Consider the following 24,244-nt stretch of genomic DNA (forward strand, 5'->3'; position numbering starts at 1 on the left):
TGTGTCTTGCAGCTTGCAATTAGACAATTTCCAGTTTGTGTGAATTCTTTCGATCGACGAACACATTCATAATTATTTCCTCTTTCATCATCTGCTGCTCGATCCATACAAGCATTCTCTCCATCCATCTCTCACTCCTTTTCTTCTTCTTGCATGTGTGCCTCCTTTTGTGATGCTAGTGAAGCGGTGCAGCCAGTTGCGAATCGAGAGAAAGAGTTCAACAAGATAAAATTCCAGTGAGTGAATTATTTAAGGTTGCTGTGTAGATCTTATGGTAAATGAAAGTGTGCTGATCGACAGGCTCGAGCTCAATCATCATGTTGCTATGCGTGAAACCGGTTTGATGTGATCTTGTTCTTTAGCTTGTCAAATAAACAGATGAATGCTTCTGAATGGACATCTGCATTCGTGCTGGCTGCTGAGCGAGTAAAGGCTTTCTTACCCTTCTCCATCTTCTCCACAGCTTGTAACAACTGTTGGTTTTGATTTTGCATCAGTCTTTGTCTTTAGTTCTGATTCGTAACCATCTTCTGCGTAAGCTTTTGCTTTTTCTTCTTCTTTTTTGTTTGCTTGTTAATCAGTTTCCGTTATTACTCAATTTTTATTCTCTCCTTTTTGAGTGTAGAGCACTTTGAAGAAGAGGGGATTGTTGACAGGCTGAGGCATGGAGTTCAAAGGAGGTTACGAATGAGAAAAAAGGAAGAAGCTGGTAGATGAGAGAGAAGATGTCAGAGAAGAGGAAGAGGAAGGACAGATTTTGGTTGTTGAATTTTTGCATAGTGTACATGCTCATCCAAGGAGTGTGACACTTGTTTTTGTTATTCGTTTGGAAGCAAGCGGGACAATCATTTTATGATAAAAGTGATTGGAGAGAAGAAGGAGATGCGTGTAGAGTGGGAGGGGTTTGTGGGGAAGACAATTGTAAAAAGGATAATACAATAGGACGGTGAGATGTGTGTCACGTTTATTGGGGAGAGGCTGTTTTGGAGGAGAGAGTTGAGAAGAGAAGTGGGAGAAAAAGAGAGAGGAGATTGTTTATTGAAGAGAGATGAGTGAAAAGTGAAAAGTCTGGTGCAGAATTTGCGTTTGACATTTGATGGGAAAATGTTTATTTTCAATTCGGACACACAGAGAGAGAGACGATAGACGAGTTTGCTGCAATTGAAGATGCTGTGATTCATTAATGTTTTCCGTTGATATTGAAATGAAAATGAAGTGTGTAATCTGCCGAGTCTATAACAAGGAATGGACGATTTGGTTGTTAACTCTAGCATATTCGATGTTTGCCAAGAAGAGAATTAAATATCGGATCTGTCCAAGGAATCGTTCTGGGTATCAAATAGTTGCATCATCTGCGTTCCGTAAGATGTTAAGTCTTCTTCGGGTTGATTTAGATGTTTTCTTTTCTATTTTTCTTCTTCTGCGCAATGTGGAACTGCTGGTTCTGTCGCCTACAGCGATTGCGCTGAATTTGCCGGAAGAAAGATAAGAAGAAGAAGAAGTTGGAAAGGAAAAGGAGGCGAAGTGGATGAGTGGGCTGGCAGAGCAGCTGTAGGAGAAGGATAAGATCATCTGAGATGAATCAGAGGAAGATTCCGGAGCTGAGCGAGAAGCACAACACAGAGGTGAAAGAAGTGAAGCAGGTGAAGGAGAAGAAGTGCTGGGCTCAGCAAAGAGGAGTGGTGAGCGTGGATGGCAAGCGGAAACTTGTGGGTTGGGAGGTTACAATTTCCATATCTTCTTCATTAATTTATGCGTATGGCTGGCGGTTCCATCTTTGATTTCCTTGATACTGCCGTTGGGGCTGCGTGAAAAGTGCATGTGCTGACGACAAGCAAGCAGAAGATGCTGTTCAAGGAGTCAATTGAGAAGCAGAAGTCAGAGATTGCGCAAAAGAAGCATGAGATAATCAAAATGAAGGCGTTGTATGAAGAGACAATGGAATATCTGGCTGGGCAGGTGAAGGTGCTGGAAGAGAAGACGGGGAGTGGAAAATTTGTTAGTGGAAGGGAAGGTGTGACAGAGGAGAAATGGGTCAGTGCGAAGGATGGGTCGAGGATAAAAAGGAGGAGGAACAGAAACGGAGGCGGAGAACATTAGGAAGCGGAGGAGGGTGAAAATGAAGAAGAAAGAGATGCATGTGCGCTGTGTGAGATTCTGGTGTTGCCGTGAAAAGAACCGAAGAGAAAGGACGAAGATTGGATGTCAACAGAAGTACCAATAGAAGTAAATAAAAAGGAAGGGAAGACGAGTGTTGTGCAGCGGCTGCATACGCTTCTTAAGCAGAAGACTAACCGCAGAGACTGTGAAGAGTCGGAGTGGATTGTGAAGTTGTTGAGTGTAACGGGGTTGAGAAATCTGATACAGGTGGTGAATCTTTACTGGAAGTACAGATGATGATGGAGCATCCGATAAAAACGGTCTCTGTTCCGATGGTGTATGTGGAATACGAAGCGATGCATGCGTTTCGGTTGCCACAAACGCGGAGGTCGTCAGTTCCGATGCAGATGCTGCTGATGCCGCTAAAGACAGGGCTGCGACAGAAGCTGGCGCGGACGCAGTCGATGATCCAGGGAATATTTAGAGACAAGATAGCGGCAGACCTGGGCAATGGCAGCGCTGGGTGGGAAGGTGTGGTGCTTCCAAGGCAGGTCCATGTGGACTTTATTCATATACGACTGGGGGAGAAATTCTCGGAGAAATTGAAGAAAGAGGTAGTGCGGTTGGCGAGGATGCATGGGGAAGAACTGTTCCGGAAGGACTTGCTGAGATGGAGCAGTTTGGGGAATTTGTGCAGAAGGAGTAAACTGGAGGTGAAATGCAGTTTTCCTAACAACTTGACGGTGCTTGAAGTTGTATCGAGAAAAAATTGAAGTGTCTTTTGGTTGCTTGAGGAGATACAGTCGGAGAAGAGATTTGCTGAAATATCTGTGTTTCCGGCGTTTTTACTGAACTTCAGGATAGAAGCAGCTTCTGGATGTTTGTGACGAAGCTGATCTGCGAAATCCTCATCTGCAGTCTTTGAATAATGAGATTATGAAGACAGAAAGATGCACTGGACAACTTAAAGCAGGAGCTTTATGCAGTATCGAAGGTAGCTGGGGAATGGATTGGGCTGAAGCTACCAGTGGAAATTATACAATCGGTGGTGGAGAAGAAAGAATGGCGGTAGGCGTTGTTCCAGATGGTGCGGCTGCTGCGAGGGCTGTTGCGGCTGAAGCTGTGGAGGAACGACTCAAAAAAAGGCGATCTGCTTTGATTTTCCTTTGGAGGATGGGCAGCGAGTGGTGCGGTTTCTGCAGACGGTGGCATGAGGAGGGAGTTAATAGCAAAGCCTTGCCATGTTCTTCATTGGCATTGACATCCTCCTTTTCGTATTCTTTTTCTAATAATTCTTCCTCTTCCTCCTACTCCTCTTTCTCTTTTTTCTCTTCTATTCTTCACTTATCGATTTTTATGTTTTCAATTTTTCTTCAAATTTTTATTATGTTTCATCAATTAAGGTCATTCTCCTTCCATCACTTGTTTCTTTTCACATTCATTTTCTTTCAAAGAATTTTTTGAAAGTTACAAATATACAGTTAACATTGAGAATGTTTTGTCTTCTTTTTGCTTATTTCTGAGTAAATAACAGAAAATAAGAAGGTGAAGAAGGTGAAGAAGAATAAGACAAATATTGTTTTGAACAAATTGGAATGAAATGTTGTGAAATTGGAGTGTTTAATGAATCAGGAGAAGAAAGAGGAGAAGAAGAAGGAGAAGATGATGATGATGAAAAAGAAGAGGAGGAAGAGGAGGAAGAGGAAGATGAAAAGGAAGAAGAAGAAGAAGAAGAAGAAGAAGAGGAAGAGGAAGAAGAAGAAGAGGAAGAGGAAGAAAAGGAAGAAGAAGAAGAAGAAGAAGAAGAAGAAACACTTTAAGAACAGAAGCTCCTTACGAATTTCTCGAGCAGTTCTTGAATGAGGAGCTTCCAACTGAAACACTTCCCGAAGTCGAACTGTCAATCGAAATGATGCAGCCTTTAAACAATTTCACTCCATCTGCAGATACTCCATTGAATACAACTTCTTTGCAGTTTGTAATAACAAACACATTTGCTATTGCTTCAATATTTTCGAGTTTTTTGTTTGTCAGAGAAATCTCATCTCCACTTAGCAAAAATGAAGGCTTCTTGAATGAAAGCATAATTATTGAGCAGTTATCAACATGCAGAATTCCACTTTCAATGGTCATCAATGTTGAATTGAGAACAACAGTTTCAATGTAATTTGACTCCCCAACAAAAGAAAAATAAACAAACAAAAGAGATAATTGGCCATTTGCTTCATGAATGATTGAACTGCCCGAATACGAAAACAACTGGCCAATGTTGAATTTCAATCTTTCAATCCGAACAATCCCTGTTGTTGTGATGATGCTTCCCTCGTCACTAACAATTGTTGAGTTCAGATGAACCAAAGCAGATGAAATAGATTCAAGGGAGCGCACAATAACATTCAACGCACTGCTTTCTCCATTGATGATCATTTCCCCTAATATCAACAGCTACGAATTGCGCGAAGGGATGATGTGTTGCACTCCAACATCTAATGACTCACAAGGAAAACGAAACTCTCCGCATTGCTTGCTGTCTTCCTAGTTTTTATCAGCAGAAGATACAAATAGCGTCTCACTCTGGTATTTCACATCATTCAGCTGAATATCCATTTCTTCTTCTAAAGAGTCTGTTTCGCAGTCCCATATTGTAGGACATTTCACAAAATGTGCTCTGAAATCTGCAGCAAATTTTCCAAGCTTAAAAAAAAGAAATTTAACATTTTAATAGAATAATATAGCATTTAAATGAAAGATAGATAAAAACCGTTTGATTTGCGTGTTTAACATCTTTATCAAACTTGTGGGAGGATTCTTTGCATTAATTGAAATTCCAGGCGCATTCTGTGCAATGAAAAATTATTGTCAAATAAAAATTTGATTCATTAACGAATCTCAATTTTTAACTAGAAAAAGAATCCATACAAACTATGAACATTTTATATATCAGCAGTTACAGAATAGTTTTAGCAAATAAAACAATAATTCATAGCAAAATTGAAATTTTAATTTTGATAAGAAAACAGAAACATAATTTATTGTTTAAATAACTTTTTTAAAAAGAAGAATTTCCCAATTATCAAACAAACTTTCATGGAAAAGTTTGTTTGATAATTGGGAAATTCTTCTTTTCAAAAAAGTTATTTAAACAATAAAGAAATTTGAATATTATTTTTGATCAAAGCAAAAAATGTTTATTGAGCTTTTACTATGCTTATTTTTATTTTATAAAAAACATGTTCAATAGCACTATTGAGAAGCACAATACTGCACAATTTTTTTGGTTGTGAAATGAACTGTCAGAGTTTATTTCAACATATACAAGAATCATTCTTATTATCATATTACAAGTGAAATTGCGTATATTTTTACAAAACGAACATCCCAGAAAATGCAAAATTTCTGAATCTTGTTCCCATAGTGAAGTGACAGCAGTTATTTAAGGAGTGATAGTGTTTTTGGATCAAGAAACAGTATAATACAGCCAGGGAGAATAAACCTTCTTGATACAGGAGAACTTTTATTTTTGTGGTTTTAGCGGGAAACACACACCCACAAGAATCTGAGAGTATTATTGCCGCTTCTACACGTGGTGCATCAATCAAAATTCGTTAAAGTTTATTTGACTGAATAAGCGCAATTGAAAATGAAGAGCTCATTCATGGAGGAGATTTCCATTTTTCAAATTTGGAAAAAAACTAATATTGATTTCATCAAATTTCAGCAAGTGTTGCGCAAATCGTGGAAAAGCGATTTACCGCGTTGATCATATGAAAAATGAACAACACAAAGATCTTGCTTTTGAAAATTGCTCAATTTCACATTCTTATGGAATGGTGTGTTTCTTACGTCTGAAATATCTTCGGTCATCATGAACCTTCATTTTTTCAAGCTCTCGTTTTGTGAAAAATTGGGATGGAAATTCTTCTGGTTACATATACTTTAATTTCGCTTTGCCGAGTATTAACCTTTCAGCACTTTTGATCACAGAAAATATGATTATCTTGAACACAGTGAATGGAATATTTACAAATTCAACAATTTTAGGAGGAGCAGGAATAAACTTCAGTGGACTTTCGGAACAAGCTGTTCAGACTCCATTGATAAGATATTGTTTTTTCCATCAAAATGACGTGAAGAACGGAAACGGTGAACTGTTCAGTGCATATGGGAATAGAGGAAACTCCGAGATTGTGATTGATGGGTGTAAGTTAAGTTTATCATGCGAAAACGGAAACGAGCTGAAGGGCGGATCTTTGTTTATCCAGAAACAGGGGAATATGAACGTTGCTGTGAACAACACCAGATTCAGCAACTGAAATGTGCCAAGCGGTGAAGAATTAAATAGAGGAAGAGGATTAGGAGGAGGGATATATCTGCTTATTTCAGATAATAATGGAGTTTGTTCGCTGAAAAACCTGACATTCTTTGAATGCAAAGCGTGGAAAGGAAATAACATATTTGTGGATGCCAACAACTTGACTGAGATAGTTCGAGCAGATAACTTCCAAATAGCTTGGAGGGAGATGAACAAAACGGATTTGATGGGGTATGAGCGAATCTCCTGCAATCAAGAATGTGCGATTCCTTTGGCTGCATTTCTTACTTCATTTTCAGGAAGCGGATATGTTGGAGGCGAGACAGATGGAAGGTACGATCACTCAGGAAGCGAATTTCCATTTGCGTCTTGCCACACGATCAGCAAAGTTGTTGAATTGAGATTTGGATCAGCGCAAGAACAAGGTGTTGCCGTTGTTCTTCCATCGTTCCAGCTCAACAGCTTCACAAGGCTTGCCTCGTGTTCTGTTACAATTTTTGCAACAACAAAGGATTCATCTATTTTTGTCTGCAGCAACGGAAGCGGGGATGGGGATGGTTTGACTGAGACAGAAGCAGATGTGTCGATTTCGAATATTACGTTTTCCTTGCCTCCAAGCTTCGTTGAAACGCCTCGTTTGTTTCTGATTCTGTGCCAGCAATCAACTTTTAGCATTGCTAATTGCTCAGTAACAAGGCAAATAGAACGCGAGGCAATTCAATTCAGCATTCTTTGTGCAACAGGAGGCGAAATTCATTTAACTGAATTTGAGCTGAAAGAATTGATTTTGGAGATATTGCTGCAGTCGAGCTGAGAGGGCAAGGAACATTATTATTTATTGCAGGATGCACTATTGAAGGGATTGAGAGCCAGACTTCACATGGGCTTATTCACTTGAGTGATGGATCTTCAACCGACATCAAGAAGCTAACAGTCAATGGCTCATCACTGGAAAGTGGCAGTGTCATTTCTTTTGGGGAAGGAAGCGGAATGAAAATACATTCAAGTGAATTGTCGAATGTTACTCGCAACAATGGGAATGGCCCAGTCTTTTCAGGAGTTATTGGACAGGGAAAGCGAGTGGAGATCAGAGGCTGTGTGTTTTCGAAAGACATGTGCCAAGGCGAGATTCCATTTGGAGGGATCGGTGCATTGAATGTGTCGGATGGAGGAGAGCTGATATTCACTCAGAACAGAGTGGAGAGCTGCACAGCGCTGGGGGCTAGGGGGTTTGGAGGAGGGCTGCATCTGAAATTCGATGCGAATGTGCAATACTCGATGAAATCGAACACTTTCACAGGAAATCTTGCTTCGAAAGGAAATGACCTGTTTCTGCTTTGCAGAAATCCAGAAGCGCTGTTGAAAGAAGATCTGTGGTTTGGGACAATTAACGAATTGAGCACACCTGAGCCTAGTTTCTGGGTTATGGACTCCGTTGAAAGCACAGAAATTGACTATTCAATCAAGAAATATCTGTTTTCTGGAACAGGAGATATCATTTTTGTTGAGGCAGGAAAAAGCACGTTGCCGAACTGTGGAAGCGATGCAAATCCATGCGATCGATTGGAGGTTGGGATGAGCAACCTGAAAGAGAACCAGACGACTGTGCAGATCAACAACTACAACTGGGTTTCTGGAGAGATGAGAAGAGATGGGAAGTGGCTGACCATCCGCGGAGTTGCTGACAAATCCGAGCTGAGAGTTGAAAGCAATAGTTTCTTCAATGTGGTCGATGGTTTAACGCCAACAGTGCTTCTTCTCAACAGACTGATTTTCAAACTTCATGCCTCTCCGGCAGAAGGTAATGTTGGCGTTATTCGGATGAATGGGGGACGAGTGACAATCCTGGATTGTGAGTTTGGAGGGAGCGACGGTTCTGTAGAAGCTGGAAAGCTTTGGACAGTTGTTGGAGAAAGAGGAGAGGCACAGCTTGAGAGCGTATCATTTTTTTATCTGACATTTCCATCGAGCTTCGGAATAGCTCGGTTGGAGAGAGGAGAGATGTCTATCAACAATCTGAATGCATCTCATGTTGCATCTGAAAGAAATGTATTGCACGAGAAAATTAAATGCGAAAGCTTTGGAATCAACGTTGAAAATATTTCTGATTGCTTTCATTGGATTTGTTTTGTATGTTGTTTGGTGCAGAAAAGTCAAGAATGAAGCAGATAATTTGAGGGAGTTAGTGAATGACTGAGTGAGAAAAGATCCGAAAGCATTTGAGATGGTGACGATGGAGATGCCGCTGGAGGAGCAATGGATTTGAGCTGAAAGAGAAGCTGAGAAAAAAAAAGTTTTTTAAGATATGTCACAAAGATTTTGAATATTCAAAATGTTTGGAGACAAGCATTATCTTCACACTTCTCTTTTCCTTCACAGTTCAGATTTATCTAAATGTTTTCATCACCATTGTCGCCTGTAATCGTTCCACTGGTCTCTTCTTCATCGTCTTCTTCATCGCTAAGTTCAATTGCTTTGTTTCTTCTTTCTTCATCTTCGACATCCCACCTACAAACATTTTGAGAATAAGTGCGTCTTGGTTTATTATCAAAATGATCTGTTTCTTCGGCTGTTTCTTCGGCTGTTTCTTCGGCTGTTTCTTCGGCTGTTTCTTCGGCTGTTTCTTCGGCTGTTCCTTCGGCTGTTCCTTCTTCGCATGGAAGCAATTCTGATATTGAATGATTGTCTTTTTCCTCTTCCCATCTTCCCAAAATAAGTGAAAGTGTTTGCTTTCCAATTGGAGAAGAGAGGCAAGAGTATATCTTGCTTGTTGCTTGTTTCTTCGCTCTTTCGAAAGAAACAGCAACCCTCACTTCACTCCATCTTGTATTTTCTTCTTCGTTGAATGGAGCAGCGAAAATCCTTCCTTCTTCGCTGCTCCATAAAAGATTTTTCTTCAACTCTTTCACCCTCAGCTTCGGTGAGACTCTCACCTGAAGCCGAGGGGTGTATGGGAGGAAGTGCCTATTGATTGAGGCACTTCCTATCTCATCTGTTGATGAGTTAAATCTTTTTTTGAAAAAAGAGATTAGCTCATCAACAGATGAGATGTCCTCTCGAGAGTTCTGTGCTTCTCTCGAGAGGACACCAAACTCTCCATCAACCTCGCTTTTTCCGTGTCCTTCTGCAAAGAAGGAAAGCGAGGTTGATGAGAATGTTTTGAAGATTTTTGATGAAGGATAAAGAAGAAAATGCAGAAAAGATCCATTCCGAAAATGGGGACCGCAGTCGGTCCATACTTTGAGCGATCTGTTTGTACGTGAAGAGTGAAGAAGGAGTTCAAGTGCATTTTCAAGGCAGTCGATAGAATATCGACTGTCCTTGGAAAGCACTTCTGAAAAAAAGTGGAAACAAGATTTATAATGAATGTTGTGTTGTGATTGATGAATAACAACTCCCAGGTGAGAAACTTCTTTCTTTTCATAAAAATCTCTGCTCACCTGGGATTGTTTTATTGGGAGGCACCAGTTTTGTTTGTAATCGAGAATAACAATTGTTTGTCCGAATGAAAGTTCTTCAATACATTTATGATAATAATTTCTCTGTTTGTTCTGGATTATTTGATGAATTTCTAATAATCTTTTTTCTTCCCTTTCCTTCAACGTTAAATGTCTGATTCTTTGAATCTTCGTTAATATTTCTCTTCGAGCACACAAATTACACACATCAGTTCTTCTTTTTGATTTTCTTAAATTTTTTGAAAGTGTATAAAAGTGTGAATAGCTAAGTTTAACATCAATTTCCTTCACCATTTGCTTCCAAAGCGAATATTTGGATCCATTAATTATACGTATTTCATTCTCAAACCATTTTTCATCTTCGTTTTTCAAAGTTTGATCAATTATATCGTTTGAAGATTCTTTTAAAAATGAGGACATCATCTTCTTTTTCATTTTAGAATTTTTTGTTTCGATTTTTGATGAATGCAATGTTTTCTCAATAGAGTTTTCATTTGTCACATTCATATGAATATCATTTAAAATATTTGTATCATCAAATGAATTTCCCTTATTTGTTTCAGTCAGTACATGAAAGAAAGAAGTTTGGATAATTGAATCAGACGAGCAGCTGGAACTTGAAGCGCTGCTTGAAGAGGCAGAAGACATGGCGCGAGAGGCGGCAGCTGGGCATGCAGTGGGAGATGAGCAGCTGGAACTTGCAGCGCTGCTTGAAGAGGCGGAAGACATGGCGCAAGAGGCGGCAGCTGGGCATGCAGTGGGAGATGAGCAGCTGGAACTTGCAGCGCTGCTTGAAGTGGCGGAAGACATGGCGCAAGAGGCGGCAGATGGATATTCAGTGGACGATGAAAGTCGACACTTAGATGAAGAATTTTTATATTGATTTTTTTTTTTATTTAGACTTATTAATGTTTTTGATATGTCAAATTGAACATTTGATAACTGTTTGTTGTTTATAATTGTAATGTAATCTTTATGTTCTTGTGAGAAATTTGTTTTTGATTTGTATTGATTTGATTCAAGTTCTTCTTTGGAATTCAATGAAATATTTCGTTTGTTTTCTCCAATGGAGTTCTTTTTAATATTAAGAGAATGATTATCATATTCCATCAAGTTTGGAGAAGGAATATTTTGTATTTCTTTTTCTTTCTTTGTATTCAGAAACACCATATCATCTTCAGATAATTCTTCAATAATAGAATTTCGTTTTTTCCTTTTCTTTATGCAACTTTCTGTGGTGTGTTTTCGAAGCCACCATTCACAAAACGAAAAATTGAAATGAGTCATTGCTTCAAAAAATATTAAAAAAGGATAAATTAAGAATATATATAAACGTTTTCGAGCAGTTGGCGTATAGGGCTTTGATGAACGAATCACTCCATAATCATGACGTTTCAACATTCTTTTGGCATGAGCAATGTTGTTCTTTGTGCAACTCCACCCCGCTTGAAACAGCTCTTGCTCCTCCACAACATTCAAAAATGTTTGCAAGAGCAAAACTTTGTCTTTTTTATTTAGTAAATCGTATAAAATTCCACAATGAAACAGAACTTTGGTATATTTTTCTTTTGCAAATAAAAAGTGAAATAATTTTGATTATTAAAAACAATGATAATACAATACCATTCAAACACTCAATGAATGATTGCTTTATTTTCTTTCCATTATTAGAATGGTTTAAGTAATATAATAGTAGTTGATTCTCTGTGTTATTTGAACACTGGTTCAAATATTTTTTCAGTTCTCGACAAATTTGAGATTTTCTGCTTTGAGAATAAGTATCAAATTGCATTTGTTTGATAATAAATATTTTATTTTGGTAACGGAATGATCAACATTTTCTGATCATTTGTGATCTGATTTTCAGATCAATTAATATTTTGTGACTTTTCAAAAAAAAATACCCATATGGAAAATGAGAAATTTAGAAAAAGGAAGAAATTTCAATTAAATCAAAAAAAAATTCATTGTTATAAATGTTTTTTGTACCATCGGAGCTGAATGTGAGTGTTTAAGTGGGAACAAATATTTAACTGATGAAGGAAATAAAGCCATTAAAGGTGTATTCAATGGTTTCACTTGGGATCTGTCCTTCTCTTCCACAGACGTCAGCATCAATTCCATTGAAGGTCAGCATTTTGTTCAAAGCGATGAGGAGGAGCCAGCTGTTGAACTCAGCTTTATCAAATTATCCACTATATCTGTTTACGTTTAATAAAGTCGTTGAACTGAATTGCTGGAGCATGAACTTCGTAATGATGTTTCAGCCACATAATATAAAACACATTTCAAAAAATTTAGAATAAACTAATTTTATATGTTTATATCTATCTATATTACTTTCATTTATTAGTACTGTTTTGTAAGTCTTGAAACATCGATTTTCCTTTTTTTAGATTGATTTTTCATTTTTTTTTTTTGAAACTTGATCAAAAAAGACTTTTTAATGAAAAAAGGTATGTTTTTTTGTTTTTATAAATAAAACAAATACATATGACAGAAATAAAAGCTAAATACTTATGAGATATCAACTTAACTTTTTGATCAATGAATACCACAATAGATTTAATATTTTCGATTTTTGATCTTTTTTTATGATGTCAAAAAAAATCACCCATATTTTTTATATAATTTTCATTCCAACTCACCAGAATTCACCAGCTTAGATATATATGCTTTGCAATATTATTATTTCCATGCTGATGAAATATTGTGAGAATGGATGAAAATCTCAAAAATTTTCTTATTCACAAGAAAAATTAGCTAAATGAACTTTTAGAAAAAATACAGACTTTGAGATAAGTCTCAAGCTTTGAAATTAATTTTGAAAACATTTCTGTTGTTGAAGAAAATTGTGATTTTTTTTCGAATGATTATTCGAAAAATAGGATTAATTTCTGAGTTTATCTTATAAATTCCTAATATGAAAAATTTTTCGGAAAAGAATGACATAGAAAAGAATTATTCACTTTTGCTATTTTAATTTAAAAAACTAACTTTTGTTAAATATTTAATATTTATGAAAATTTTATATAATGATTAAAGAAACTGTTTTCGTTAAAGATATTTCGCGTAAGAGGTTAAAATAGCTATATCAAGTGAGATCTTCAATTTTAGTGAAGTTTAGAAGGTGTGAACGGAAATTTATTCAATTAAAGAAATATTTGTATTATTAAAAATTAAACAATAGGAATTTATCAAAGAAAATATGGCATTTGGGTGATTATTAATGAAAAGTCGCAAATGTTTAATTTTAAAAAAAATTAATAATTTCTAACTTTGCTCAAATATCTGTTTCTTCTCACAAATCTTCTTTTTGATAAATAAAATAGCATTATTCAGAAATAGATTCCATATTAGAGAAGTTTGGTATATGTCAACAAAAATTTGAGCAAAATATAAAATATTTTATTTATTTGAAAATTACACATTTGTAACTTTTCAAAAAGAATCACCCATTTAATAATTCTCACTCACACGAATTAAGGAAATGAATTATTTCCGATATGCAATTATTAACATTCCTGTCAAATTTTGCAAATCGATCGATAAAATTTTTGAAAAATAACAAAGTTTTGATGAACACAAGAATAATGCATACGCGACTTTTCGAAAAGTGTAACACATATATATTTGGCTTTGTGATTACGAAACAATAAGAAATAAATGAAAAACATGAAAATACTTTTTGCACAAAGAAAAAAGTGATTATAAACGATGTGATAATACTCGATGTGATAATAATAAGTTTTGACAGAATATTAAAATGTGTAAACGTGAGTTTGCTTTTCACAGTTATTATCATGAATCTTCGAACGAGAAATTGACATTCCAAGAATTCTCCTCCAAAAAATCCTTCTTCTCATGCGATTCATCGCAAACAGATTTGAAGAGATTTCACAAATCAAAATGAAAGCAACAGTTGTGGTAATTGGAGCACTTCAGTTTCGACCGAAACCCAAATAAGCAAATTCCTCATTAGTTCTCAACAAAATCCGCAAAGCTTTTGTGGAGAAATATTCTGGTACTGTATCAACTTCATAAACACAACAAAAATTTGTCATAGAAAACATCTCTCACCCAATGGCATATAACTTGCTTTGAGTCACAAAATTTTGGAATTGTTCTCTGTTGAAACTTTTCATTTTGCCGCAACAACAACAAACATTCCCTTCATACACTCAAATTCCGTTAATTCAACCAACAGGTGTATTCACATTAAGTCTTCCATTTAGGAAGCATTCAATCACTCATTGCACAGACTAACTCACGCTCAGATGATTGAGGATCATGATAATCAAGGAGTGTCAAAGGATAAAAAAGACAAGAGGGAGGAAAATACAATATCAGTGGAAAGCACATTCAAGTGGGAATAAACACTTGATGAGCGAAATGAATGCTCAATCACAAACACTCCCAGAATAGAAATGTGCAGAAGCTCACAATTCCATATAACGATCATTTCAAAATCTGTTGACAATTCAAAAAATACCTTCCATCGGAAAAATTACCGGACAAGATCGATTTTTCGATTTCAGCAAATGAAGACATCCTGATTGTATTTTTCCATATTTATGTTGTCTCAACAAGACCCCTGTGACGTGACAAGAGAAAATTAAAGCAATGACAAAATGTTTGATAAGATATTACCGATTTGTCATAAAAGGTTATTATTAACAATTTCACAATTCTAAATTGCTATAATAAATAAATTTGAAAACATATAAATAACAGTTCTTATTATTTGGAAAAAATCAAATTTCTAATTGAAATGATCAAGTTCACTTCATGTATATTTTTGTCAGGAAATGTCAGTTGAAAATTTTTGCTATCACGATTTGTCATTGACCATCACTGATAGTCGTTGACAAATAGAAAATTGACTGATATTTCAGATGCAATCAGCCGATATTTTCCAAAACTCTTTTTTAAATCTTTAAAAGTTTTCACAATCATTTGCATTATTGTGTTTTAATTTAATTTTATTTTATCATTTTGTAATTTCTTTCTTTCTTTTCTTTTCTTTTCTTTTCTTTTCTTATCTTTTCTTTTCTTTTCTTTTTTTTGCGTAGACATATCATTTTATAACATATCATGTCGCAGAGGAATAGTCCAAACAAACTCTTTTGGCACCCCAGACAATTATTTTTGTGTTGATTGAATGTTACAAAAAATACATACTTGAATTTTGTGGAAGTTGGATTTTGATTTTCTTGTGGATTTCAAAAATTATTCATAAAATATTTTGTCAACACAAAAATAAAAACCTGGCACAATATTTTAGAAATCATAATTATTCAATTAAATTTTTCGACTTCGAAACTATTCAAATTTTGACTTAATGAAAGACACACAACATATGAAATACATGTATTAATATTTATAAAAATCTTTAAATTTGCTTTGAGTCACATGATGATTTTCAAAAAAAATCATTTTAATCCAGTTTAAAGCAAAGAATTAAATGGAAAGAAAAGAAAAGGAATTGAATCGAAATTGCAAATTAGAATAACTTAATTAATTTATATGAAACATTTTTATTGGCCAAAAATCTTTGGCATTAATTAGTGATGAAAAAAAGTTCATTTTAATACCATAATATCACAAATAAATATATAAATTAAATATTTCATTCAAACACCTTATTTATTATATCCAATGCTCAAAGCAAGTGAAAGTGCAGTGAAAGTTTTGTGCTTTTTGAAATTATTATTTTGAACAAATATCTTATATCCAAAGATTCGCTCATTCAATATTAATGATGAAAATGATCGTTTTAAAAAATGATTCATTCTTACAAGTATGCAGGAGAAATCTGTAATTGAAAATCATACTTGTTTGCGATTGCTTCTTTTTTGAATTTTTGTTTATTTCATTTCTTCTCAATTTTTAAAACATTTCAGAATTGTTTTCTAAATTGGATGATTGAAATGATTATGCACAAAACAAAAAGCATGGACTATGAATTTCCTTTTACAAAGAGCATCGCTGAGAGACTAAAAAAGAAGTGGAAATGACTTTTTTGGCTTTGAGCAATTTTGGGAGTTACGTATGAGCATTGCTATTTAACTTTTAATATTATTGATTTTTTCCGATTTTTATATAAAAATTAAAAGAGAACAGTATTTGAATGAAATGATCGAAATAATCCTGCATCATCAGGAGCATAGAAATCTGACTCGATTGGCATATCAATCTGCTTGGGAATTTTTGATAGACAGATTGCACACTGACAAAAGCTTGGAAGAATTGATTGCAAATGAGCTTCTTTTTGCAAGAGAGGCAATTAAAGAATTTGAATATCTGTCAAAGTGTACCGACTGGAAGAGAGAGAATGAAGCGGAGAAAAATGGAAAAGATATAAGAGAACTTGTTTTATTAAACTGGATACAAACACTCTCTTCTTTCATTGGGAACTGTCTTTTGTGGAATGAAGAATGCGTTGAGCTTTTCAACAGCATTGTTCAGGTGCTTAGAGCATCAAAAGGGAATAATGGAGATATTTGCTGTATGTGTATTTATTCCTTGAGAAAAGCAGCAGAAAATAGAAGCGTGAACGTTGAAGGATTTCTAAAATGTGCAGCTGTTGATGCTGTTTTGGAGGGGATACAGCGGTCAACGTTGAATGATATGACAACATATGAAAGCTTGGGATTTATTACTGCAATTTCAAGGAAATTGAAAGAAGAGGAAGATGATGAAAAAAAGAAGCGAAAAGAAAAAAATTGAAAAAGAAGGCATTTGAAAGGTAAGGGATAAAATTCAATAATTTTATTGCAAGCTTTCACAACACATTAACTTTAATTCCATGCAAATGTTGAAGAAATAAATTACGAGTGCTTTGAAGTATTATGTTAATGTGAGAAAAAATAAAAACGAATCAATTATTGCTATTCGAACATTTCAATACACTTTTTTCATATCATTTGATATTATCAAAAATGTGTTTCTTGAAAGACTTCTTTTCCTTTTTTTAAAAACAGTGAAATGATTGTTAAATAAAAGATAACTTTCATGTAATTTATCATAATAAAATCTTCCGAAAATGATTTATCTTTTTTGAAATTTTTCATTGAAAAACTTATATTAGATGAATTGCACAATTTTTGTGTAATTGTGAAATTTTTAAAAAAATTTGAAATTCGTGTATGTTATTTTGATATAACACAATAATTTTGAATTTTTTTTTATTTCACAATTCATCTATTCAATTATCAATTATCTTCTCAACTGCAAAAATGGTATCTTCTCTTTTCATAACATTTTCTGTTTTTTTATCGACAGAATTCAATTTTTCAATCAAAAGATTCAATTTCAACTTTTTTCTCCAAAACAAAAAACAGAATAAAAGTTTGAAATTAAACTTGTTGATAAAGAGGAAAATGGAATTATTAAAACAACAAATGAAGGCGAAGAAAAAGAAAAAGTTTATATGTGTTTGATAAAAAAGAAACATAATAAACTATTTCTATCTCTTCAGAATTATAAAAACAAATTTATACAAAAAAAATTATAAAAATAAATAAATAAATAAATAAATCGTTCACATTGTTGGAGATGATTTATATGACTCATTTGCTGAACCTGAACAACAGTCTGGGCTATGTAATGAAGAAGATACTCTTTCTCTTCTTTTTCCACTAGAAAAACGCGTTGAAAAAGTCTGGGAGGAAAAAAGAGGAGCTGTAAATGTTATCTTCTTTGTTGTCACAAAAGCTTTCTAAGTTTTGATAAAAAAAGAATACATTGAATATCCATCAGCATCCTCATACGTCTACAAATTTCCAATTTTATTTTCGTTCAGATCCCTTCCATTCATCCACATCTTTTCCTTCTTCACCTTCTTCACCTTCATCCTCAGCTTTTAATGAATGCAATGTTGGGAGTTCACTTCAATATGAGCATTCGATCATCAGTGCTTCTATTGAAATGAAACAAAATGATTTCAAAAAGCAACATCTTTCTTCAACTTCCTCTTCCCACTCCTCACTCTTTTTGGCAAAGATTCATTATTTCGCTTTCTCTCTTTCATTCCCTCTTCTCCACACTCACACTTATCAGCTTTCAGAGTCGAATGGAAGGTGTCACATCAACTCCACCGATACCATCAGGCAGTTTCATCATCTTTGCAACACTGTCAGACGAATCCATCAGAGAGGCAGATGGTTGCAAAGCCGGTGGCGGAGTGTGTGGCAGATGAGGAGAGGAAGAGGAGAATGCAGAAGATGGAGAGGATGGAGAGGATGGAGAAGAGGGAGAAGACGAGGGGAAAAGGAGGGAAAGTGAAGTGTATGAAGAAGAGTACAAGATGAATGAGAATGAAGAGGATGATGATAATGATAAAGAGAACTTCACGGCAAATGGCTTTAACACAATCGTCGGACCTCGGATAAATAAGATGGATTCTATGGTTGAAGTTTTGCTTTTGCTCTCTTTCAAATCGGATTTGGAAAGCAAAAAGTCGAACCCGTGGCTGAGGAGTGTATTCGGGGACTCAGACATAGCCTCCCTGCCGTAGGGCAGAGTGTGCGCTTCGATCGGCGTTGAATTGTCTTCGCACTCAACTGCTTCTTCTTGATCCTCTTTTCTTCTTCTTCTTCTTCTCCTCCTCCTCCTTCTTCTTCTTCTTCTTCTCTTTCATCTTTTTCTCCATCTTCCTCAAATTCCTCTTCCTCTTCCTCTTCCTCCTTTTTACCCTTCATCATTTTCTTCTTCTTCTTCTTCTTCCTCCAAACATCATCTTCTCCCTGTGTCTGTCACAGAAATTGCACATTTCCGTCCAAAAGAGCCGAATATGTTTCCCGAAGAAAACGATTTGCTTGACTTGGTTATCGAAAAGAAGGAGGAAGCGAAGCTGAAAGAGAAGGAGAGAGAGAAGGAGAGAGAGAAGGAGAGAGAGAAGGAGAGAGAAAGAGGAGAAAGAGGAGAAAGAGGAGAAAGAAAAGAAGAAGAAGAGAAGAGAAAAGGAAATAAAAGTATTGAAATAAAATTTGCAGAAGAAGATTTGTGTGTGAATGTGGAAGAAAAGAAATATGATGAAGTGAAAGAGTAATTGAAGAGGGAGAAGGAGAAGATGATGAAAGTGATAGAGGAAGACAAAGAAATATTGATGAGAGGGGAGAAGGAGAAGAAGAAAGAGGAGAAGAGGAGGAGGAAGAAGGAGAAGGAAAAGAAGAAGAAATTGGGAAGAAGAAGAAGAAGAAAATGATGATGATGACGACGATGACGATGAGTTTGCATGGGATTTGGAGAGGAGGAGAGAAAGAGCAACAAAAAGAAGAGCAAAATTCGAGACGGCTGTTTTTGACTATGCGAAAGAAGCTGGTTTGTCCAGCACAACATTCAAACCTTCTCCACTTGCTCCTGTTTTCTTCTCTTCTTCTTCTTCAGTTCATGTTTTTTCTTCTTCTTCTTCTAATTCAAATGCTTATTATTCTTATTCTTTTTAAAATACTTCTTCTTCTTTTCCTTCTTCTTCCTCTTCTTCTTCTTTTTTTTCTTTTTCTTCTTCTTCTTCTTCTTCTTCTTCTTCTTCTTCTTCTTCTTCTTCTTCTTCTTCTCCTCCTCCTCCTCCTTCTTCTTCTTCTTCATCAACATCTTCCTCCTCCGCTCTCCCTTTCTCCACTCATAGCATCCTCCCTGCTTCCTTGTGTGTAGCGTCGCTTGTAAATAGCTTCTTGCACATGGAAGACGACCTGCTGCGAACGTTCTCACAAAGAAGGAGCCTTTTGCAAAAAATTGTGCGGAGGTTTGTGGACAGTGCGAAGAAAGTGGTGGTGCAACCGATACAGAAGTCGATGACGGATCTCGTGATCTAGTGGAAGGAGCAGCTGAGCAGGGCTATCAACCGGGTGCACGTTGTGGAGGAGGACAATGTCGAGATTGAGATGTTTGAGCAGTTGCGGCTGGTGAAAGTGCTGTGCAGAAAGCGTGTGAATTATCTTGCGCTGATGCTGTGCTCGATGGACTGAGTGGCGCAGTGGTTGTTTGCACTGCCGTCAGTTGGAGTCGGAGAGTTGAATGTGTTCATACGATCAAGGATGGGGTACCGGACGCTGGAGGTAGTGTGGCAGAGGAAATGTGTTTAACTGAGGCACTCTCTGGACGAGGTGGTGAAGGTGAGGAAGGAAGAAGAGGTGATGCGCAACATCACCCTGTTTTTAGATTGTGTATGCTGAACGAGGAGGCAAATACAGCATAGATGATAGCGGATCAAGTGGAAAATGGAAGGCTAAACAGGAACACAATTTCTCCTTTTTCTTCTTTATTCTTCAATGCCAACATTTCCAATGACTGCTCAGTAAATGGATTCAACGCATATACTTCAATAATCGTCGTCAGTGGAGGAAACTTCACAGCTTATGTGTCGGTGCCTCCTGTTTCAACGCTGTTTCTGCAGCTGTTCACAGCAAAGAGAGAGATTAAAGAGTTGCTGTTGATGTAATCGCTGATTATAATGATGCAGAGGGTGGAGATTTGGTGATAAAAATGGTGGCATTTTGTGAAGGTGCACAAAACGATGTGAGATTTTGGAGAAAAAGTGAAAGAGAAAGAGTAATCGATTAATGACTGTTACCATCGGTGCTTAACCCGCACCCTGGTGCCAAACCCGCACCCAGCAAATTTCTTTATAATCGAAAAGTTAATTCTTTCTTTTCAAAGAAGTTCGTTGACGATGGAATTGCTTGAAACTTGTTTAAAAAAATATTATATTTTATTTTTTTTAAAAAAAACTTTCAAAAAGATGAATTTTTTATTATTTTGCTCCTAAAAGAGCATTATCGATTTTTACTGAAAAAGAACAAAAGAAGAGTTAAAAAAATATGTGCATGCTTGTTTGTTAATGTGTTTTCAAATATCTTTATAAGTATTTTTGATTTGATAAATTCTGCAATAAATATCACATTTTCTTTGTTAGATCGTGCCCATTAATATGTGAAAAACAAATAGAAAGTTCTGCAGCTTCATCGAAAGGGGTTTGTTGAAGTTATTTCTTATGCTTTTTAATCAAAAATCGCTCTTCTTATTAATGAACATTGAAAATGTCATAATTTTATTGTTTATAATTGAGATGATTATGATTATGTTATACACGTTTTATCTAGTATAAAATGGAAAAATTCACAGTGGTAGTTGTTCTTTGTGGTTAAAACATGTGTTTTCATGGTTATATGTTATTTATTTTATATTTTATTTTATATTATATGTTTCTTTTGTATCACATTTGAAAATGAAATATTTTGCTGATGTGTTTACAGTTTGCTGTTAACAGCATTTTAATCTTAATAACATCTTAACTATTGATCATTGATAATAATAATGGAGCAAATATTCGCATATTGATATAGAAAACCATGGTTTTTTATACATAAAGAAACCAATTTTTTTCTTTCTTGATGTTTCTGTGTTATTGCCTAAGCTTGTTAATGATTAAAAAGTTGTGGTTTTCTTGATTATTTGCATTATCATCAACAGTTTTTGTTCTTTTTTTGCACATTATGCTTGAATTTTTAAACACTTTTCAATTTTGTTTTTGATTCAAATTTCACAATACCAACAAAAATTGAACTGTGATTGCTCTTTTGTAATAAAAATCTTTTAACATAAATATTGAGCCAAATATCAAATTGAATTAATCACGAAAAAATCTACAAAAAATATGAAAAAATAGAATTTTGATGTTGATAGTTTCAATTAAGCGTTTAATAGGATTTTGCAAATTTATTCAATATCAAAATATAATATTTCCGAGTGAGTTGTTCAAAAAAACTTATCGAATTATTTTTTGCTGTTTTAATGATGATGACAAATTTTTAATTCATTGAAAACACATCTATTTCAAGTTTGTATTTGAAAATATCCATAAAGTGTTATTTAAAAATAAAACATAATGCATAGTGCAACAATAAATGAATAACAACCTTATTATTGTTAAGTACGAAAATAGTTTCTAACAACAGATTTATAGAAAAAAATTCAAATTAAAAAAAAGAATTATTCTCACTGAATTGAATATATAGACATAAAAAAAACGATACTTGACAAATGTCAATTCAATTAATATTAATATGTTTGATGAGAATCAGTAAATAATAAATTCATAAATAAAAAACGATCAATTTTTCTCGAGCAAAAAATTTTGAGAAAAAAAAAACAGATGAAAATAATCAATAAAATGTTGAAGAAATAATACATCTGTAACTAACTCAAAAAGGTATCAAAGCACAATTGAAACATTGAAACGAAATAATAACACATAATGAACAATTAATTAAATTCAATATAGACAAGCAAAACAATAATATTTACAATGTTCATTAATAAGAAGAGCGATTTTTGATTAAAAAGCATAAGAAATAACTTCAACAAACCCCTTTCGATGAAGCTGCAGAACTTTCTATTTGTTTTTCACATATTAATGGGCACGATCTAACAAAGAAAATGTGATATTTATTGCAGAATTTATCAAATCAAAAATACTTATAAAGATATTTGAAAACACATTAACAAACAAGCATGCACATATTTTTTTAACTCTTCTTTTGTTCTTTTTCAGTAAAAATCGATAATGCTCTTTTAGGAGCAAAATAATAAAAAATTCATCTTTTTGAAAGTTTTTTTTAAAAAAAATAAAATATAATATTTTTTTAAACAAGTTTCAAGCAATTCCATCGTCAACGAACTTCTTTGAAAAGAAAGAATTAACTTTTCGATTATAAAGAAATTTGCTGGGTGCGGGTTTGGCACCAGGGTGCGGGTTAAGCACCGATGGTATTGTTATCATTTTAATTAATTTTTTATTTTTCAATTATTTTTATTTTCAAAGTTATTATTCTCATTTTATCTGCTTTTTCATCATCTTCTTCTTCTTCAACTTCTCCTTCATTTTCATTTTTATCTATTTCTTTTTTTTCATGTTTCTCCTCTTGGAGCAACGGTTCAAACACTGTCCGTTCATTAATCCAGAAGTTTCTATTATTTCAGAAAAAAAAATTTTTTTGATTTTTCATGGGTAACATGTTTACCTCAAACGTTTCCACATTTTTTGGGCTGTTAAAAGTGCATGTTTTCCATTGAAGATAAATGACCGGTCTTCTTGATCAAATAGTTATTATTGACTGAAAAACACTAAAATTTCATGATTTGAACAAGAAAATACTTATAAATATAATTGTCATAATCAGTCTTTTTCAAAAAGGAAGCACTTGTTCACATGAAAATAACAAGCTATTTCTTTCCTGGAGTCTGCATTGTCTATTTCCTTCAAGCTCATTTCAATGAACATTTTATTTCAAATTCCATCTGAAAAAAAAGTTGTTCTTTTTATGTTAGCAATGCGATCTGGAAAATCTTTCAGGTTTTATTTGAAGCGTTTTCCTGTCGACGTGAGTGATGTCTGAGAAGTGCTTGTCCATCTGAGCAGTCGAATGTGACTCTTCACCGTCTGTGTTATCTTTCGTGCGCCGCACCTGCTTGATGGAGACGCGGGTGGGTAGCAGGGTGAGGAAGGAGTGAAAAGAGGGGGGTTAGAGAAGCAGTGCGGAAGTGCTTGATGCTCGTTGGATGAGAACGCAGCAAAGGTAAATGAATTGTGGTTTTCTTGATGTGTTTCTGGACGAGAAATGATGTTTTGTGCTTTTTCTATTGTTTCATTGCATTTGGACAGCAAATAGCTTTGTTTGCCTTGTGATATTGCTTCAGAAGAAGAGTTGTGGGGTTCTTTTGTTGTTTTGTGTTCTCTTTTCACTTCATCAATATTCGCTTCATTCTGCTTCAGAATGTCCCTTCTGGTCAGCCCAAACAGCGACAGTAGCCCATCCACATCGATCCACATGGCGCCTGTTGCCACAAAATAGAGCTTCCATTTCTCTTCCTCACTCAACATGTGCTCGCCAAGAAGGCACAGCATCGCTGAATAAGCTGCTGAATGAGCGCTGTCGGGAAGCTCTGACTGAGATGTGCTTGAAAATGTTTTGCTTTCATTCAATTCTGTTGATGCTTTTCTTTCGCTTAGATTAATTTTGGAGTTGCTTATCTCACTTTCTATCTCACTCAATTTCTTTCCCTTTCCTCTTTCTCCATTCTCTTCTTCAGCCTCAGCCTCAGCCTCAGCCTCCGTTTCCTCCCCTCCCGCTGTCTCCACCCTCCCCAAAAAGCACCCTTTGTCGTCCACTCCTCTCTCCATCACCTCAAAGTCCACCACTCTTCCTCCCTTCCGATGCCTCCCCAGCAGCGCCGAGTCGCACCACACTCCGATCCCATCCACATTCCACACAAACAGCGTCTTCACTCCTGGCTGCTCAGACAGAATGTGTGTGAGGGTGCCATTGGCGATGAGAGAGGGCAGCTCGTAGGCGTGTCCCAGGGGCTGCAT

General features: G+C 35.3%; 7 protein-coding genes across 7 annotated transcripts; 4 read left to right on the top strand and 3 right to left on the bottom strand.

Annotated features, from left to right (window-relative positions):
• Positions 1 to 1,577: 1,577 nt before the first annotated feature.
• On the top strand, positions 1,578 to 3,920 carry MONOS_12442 (uncharacterized protein; the record flags this gene model as incomplete). The annotated part of the gene is made up of 5 exons (XM_067865060.1): positions 1,578 to 1,713; positions 1,817 to 2,014; positions 2,389 to 2,717; positions 2,965 to 3,292; positions 3,733 to 3,920. The coding sequence occupies 5 exons, from the start codon at positions 1,578 to 1,580 to the stop codon at positions 3,918 to 3,920; spliced, it is 1,179 nt and encodes a 392-aa protein (XP_067723566.1).
• Positions 3,921 to 6,620: 2,700 nt separating this feature from the next.
• MONOS_12441 (uncharacterized protein) lies at positions 6,621 to 8,575 on the top strand (the record flags this gene model as incomplete). Its single annotated transcript, XM_067865059.1, has 2 exons — positions 6,621 to 7,047; positions 7,206 to 8,575. The coding sequence occupies 2 exons, from the start codon at positions 6,621 to 6,623 to the stop codon at positions 8,573 to 8,575; spliced, it is 1,797 nt and encodes a 598-aa protein (XP_067723567.1).
• A 227-nt stretch (positions 8,576 to 8,802) lies between these two features.
• On the bottom strand, positions 8,803 to 9,512 carry MONOS_12440 (uncharacterized protein; the record flags this gene model as incomplete). Its single annotated transcript, XM_067865058.1, has 2 exons — positions 8,803 to 9,404; positions 9,506 to 9,512. The coding sequence occupies 2 exons, from the start codon at positions 9,510 to 9,512 to the stop codon at positions 8,803 to 8,805; spliced, it is 609 nt and encodes a 202-aa protein (XP_067723568.1).
• A 1,004-nt stretch (positions 9,513 to 10,516) lies between these two features.
• Positions 10,517 to 10,753, top strand: MONOS_12439 (uncharacterized protein; the record flags this gene model as incomplete). The annotated part of the gene is made up of 1 exon (XM_067865057.1): positions 10,517 to 10,753. The coding sequence occupies one exon, from the start codon at positions 10,517 to 10,519 to the stop codon at positions 10,751 to 10,753; it is 237 nt and encodes a 78-aa protein (XP_067723569.1).
• A 7,181-nt stretch (positions 10,754 to 17,934) lies between these two features.
• Positions 17,935 to 18,372, bottom strand: MONOS_8900 (uncharacterized protein; the record flags this gene model as incomplete). Its single annotated transcript, XM_067879348.1, has 1 exon — positions 17,935 to 18,372. The coding sequence occupies one exon, from the start codon at positions 18,370 to 18,372 to the stop codon at positions 17,935 to 17,937; it is 438 nt and encodes a 145-aa protein (XP_067723570.1).
• Positions 18,373 to 18,664: 292 nt separating this feature from the next.
• MONOS_8899 (uncharacterized protein) lies at positions 18,665 to 19,756 on the top strand (the record flags this gene model as incomplete). The annotated part of the gene is made up of 3 exons (XM_067879345.1): positions 18,665 to 18,845; positions 18,929 to 19,194; positions 19,544 to 19,756. The coding sequence occupies 3 exons, from the start codon at positions 18,665 to 18,667 to the stop codon at positions 19,754 to 19,756; spliced, it is 660 nt and encodes a 219-aa protein (XP_067723571.1).
• Positions 19,757 to 23,230: 3,474 nt separating this feature from the next.
• Positions 23,231 to 24,244, bottom strand: MONOS_8898 (uncharacterized protein; the record flags this gene model as incomplete). Its single annotated transcript, XM_067879344.1, has 1 exon — positions 23,231 to 24,244. One exon carries the CDS (start codon positions 24,242 to 24,244, stop codon positions 23,231 to 23,233), a length of 1,014 nt encoding a protein of 337 aa, XP_067723572.1.

The sequence above is a fragment of the Monocercomonoides exilis genome (assembly GCF_001643675.1).
Source record: "Monocercomonoides exilis strain PA203 chromosome Unknown scaffold36-1065637, whole genome shotgun sequence".
Taxonomy (NCBI): Eukaryota; Preaxostyla; order Oxymonadida; family Polymastigidae; genus Monocercomonoides; species Monocercomonoides exilis.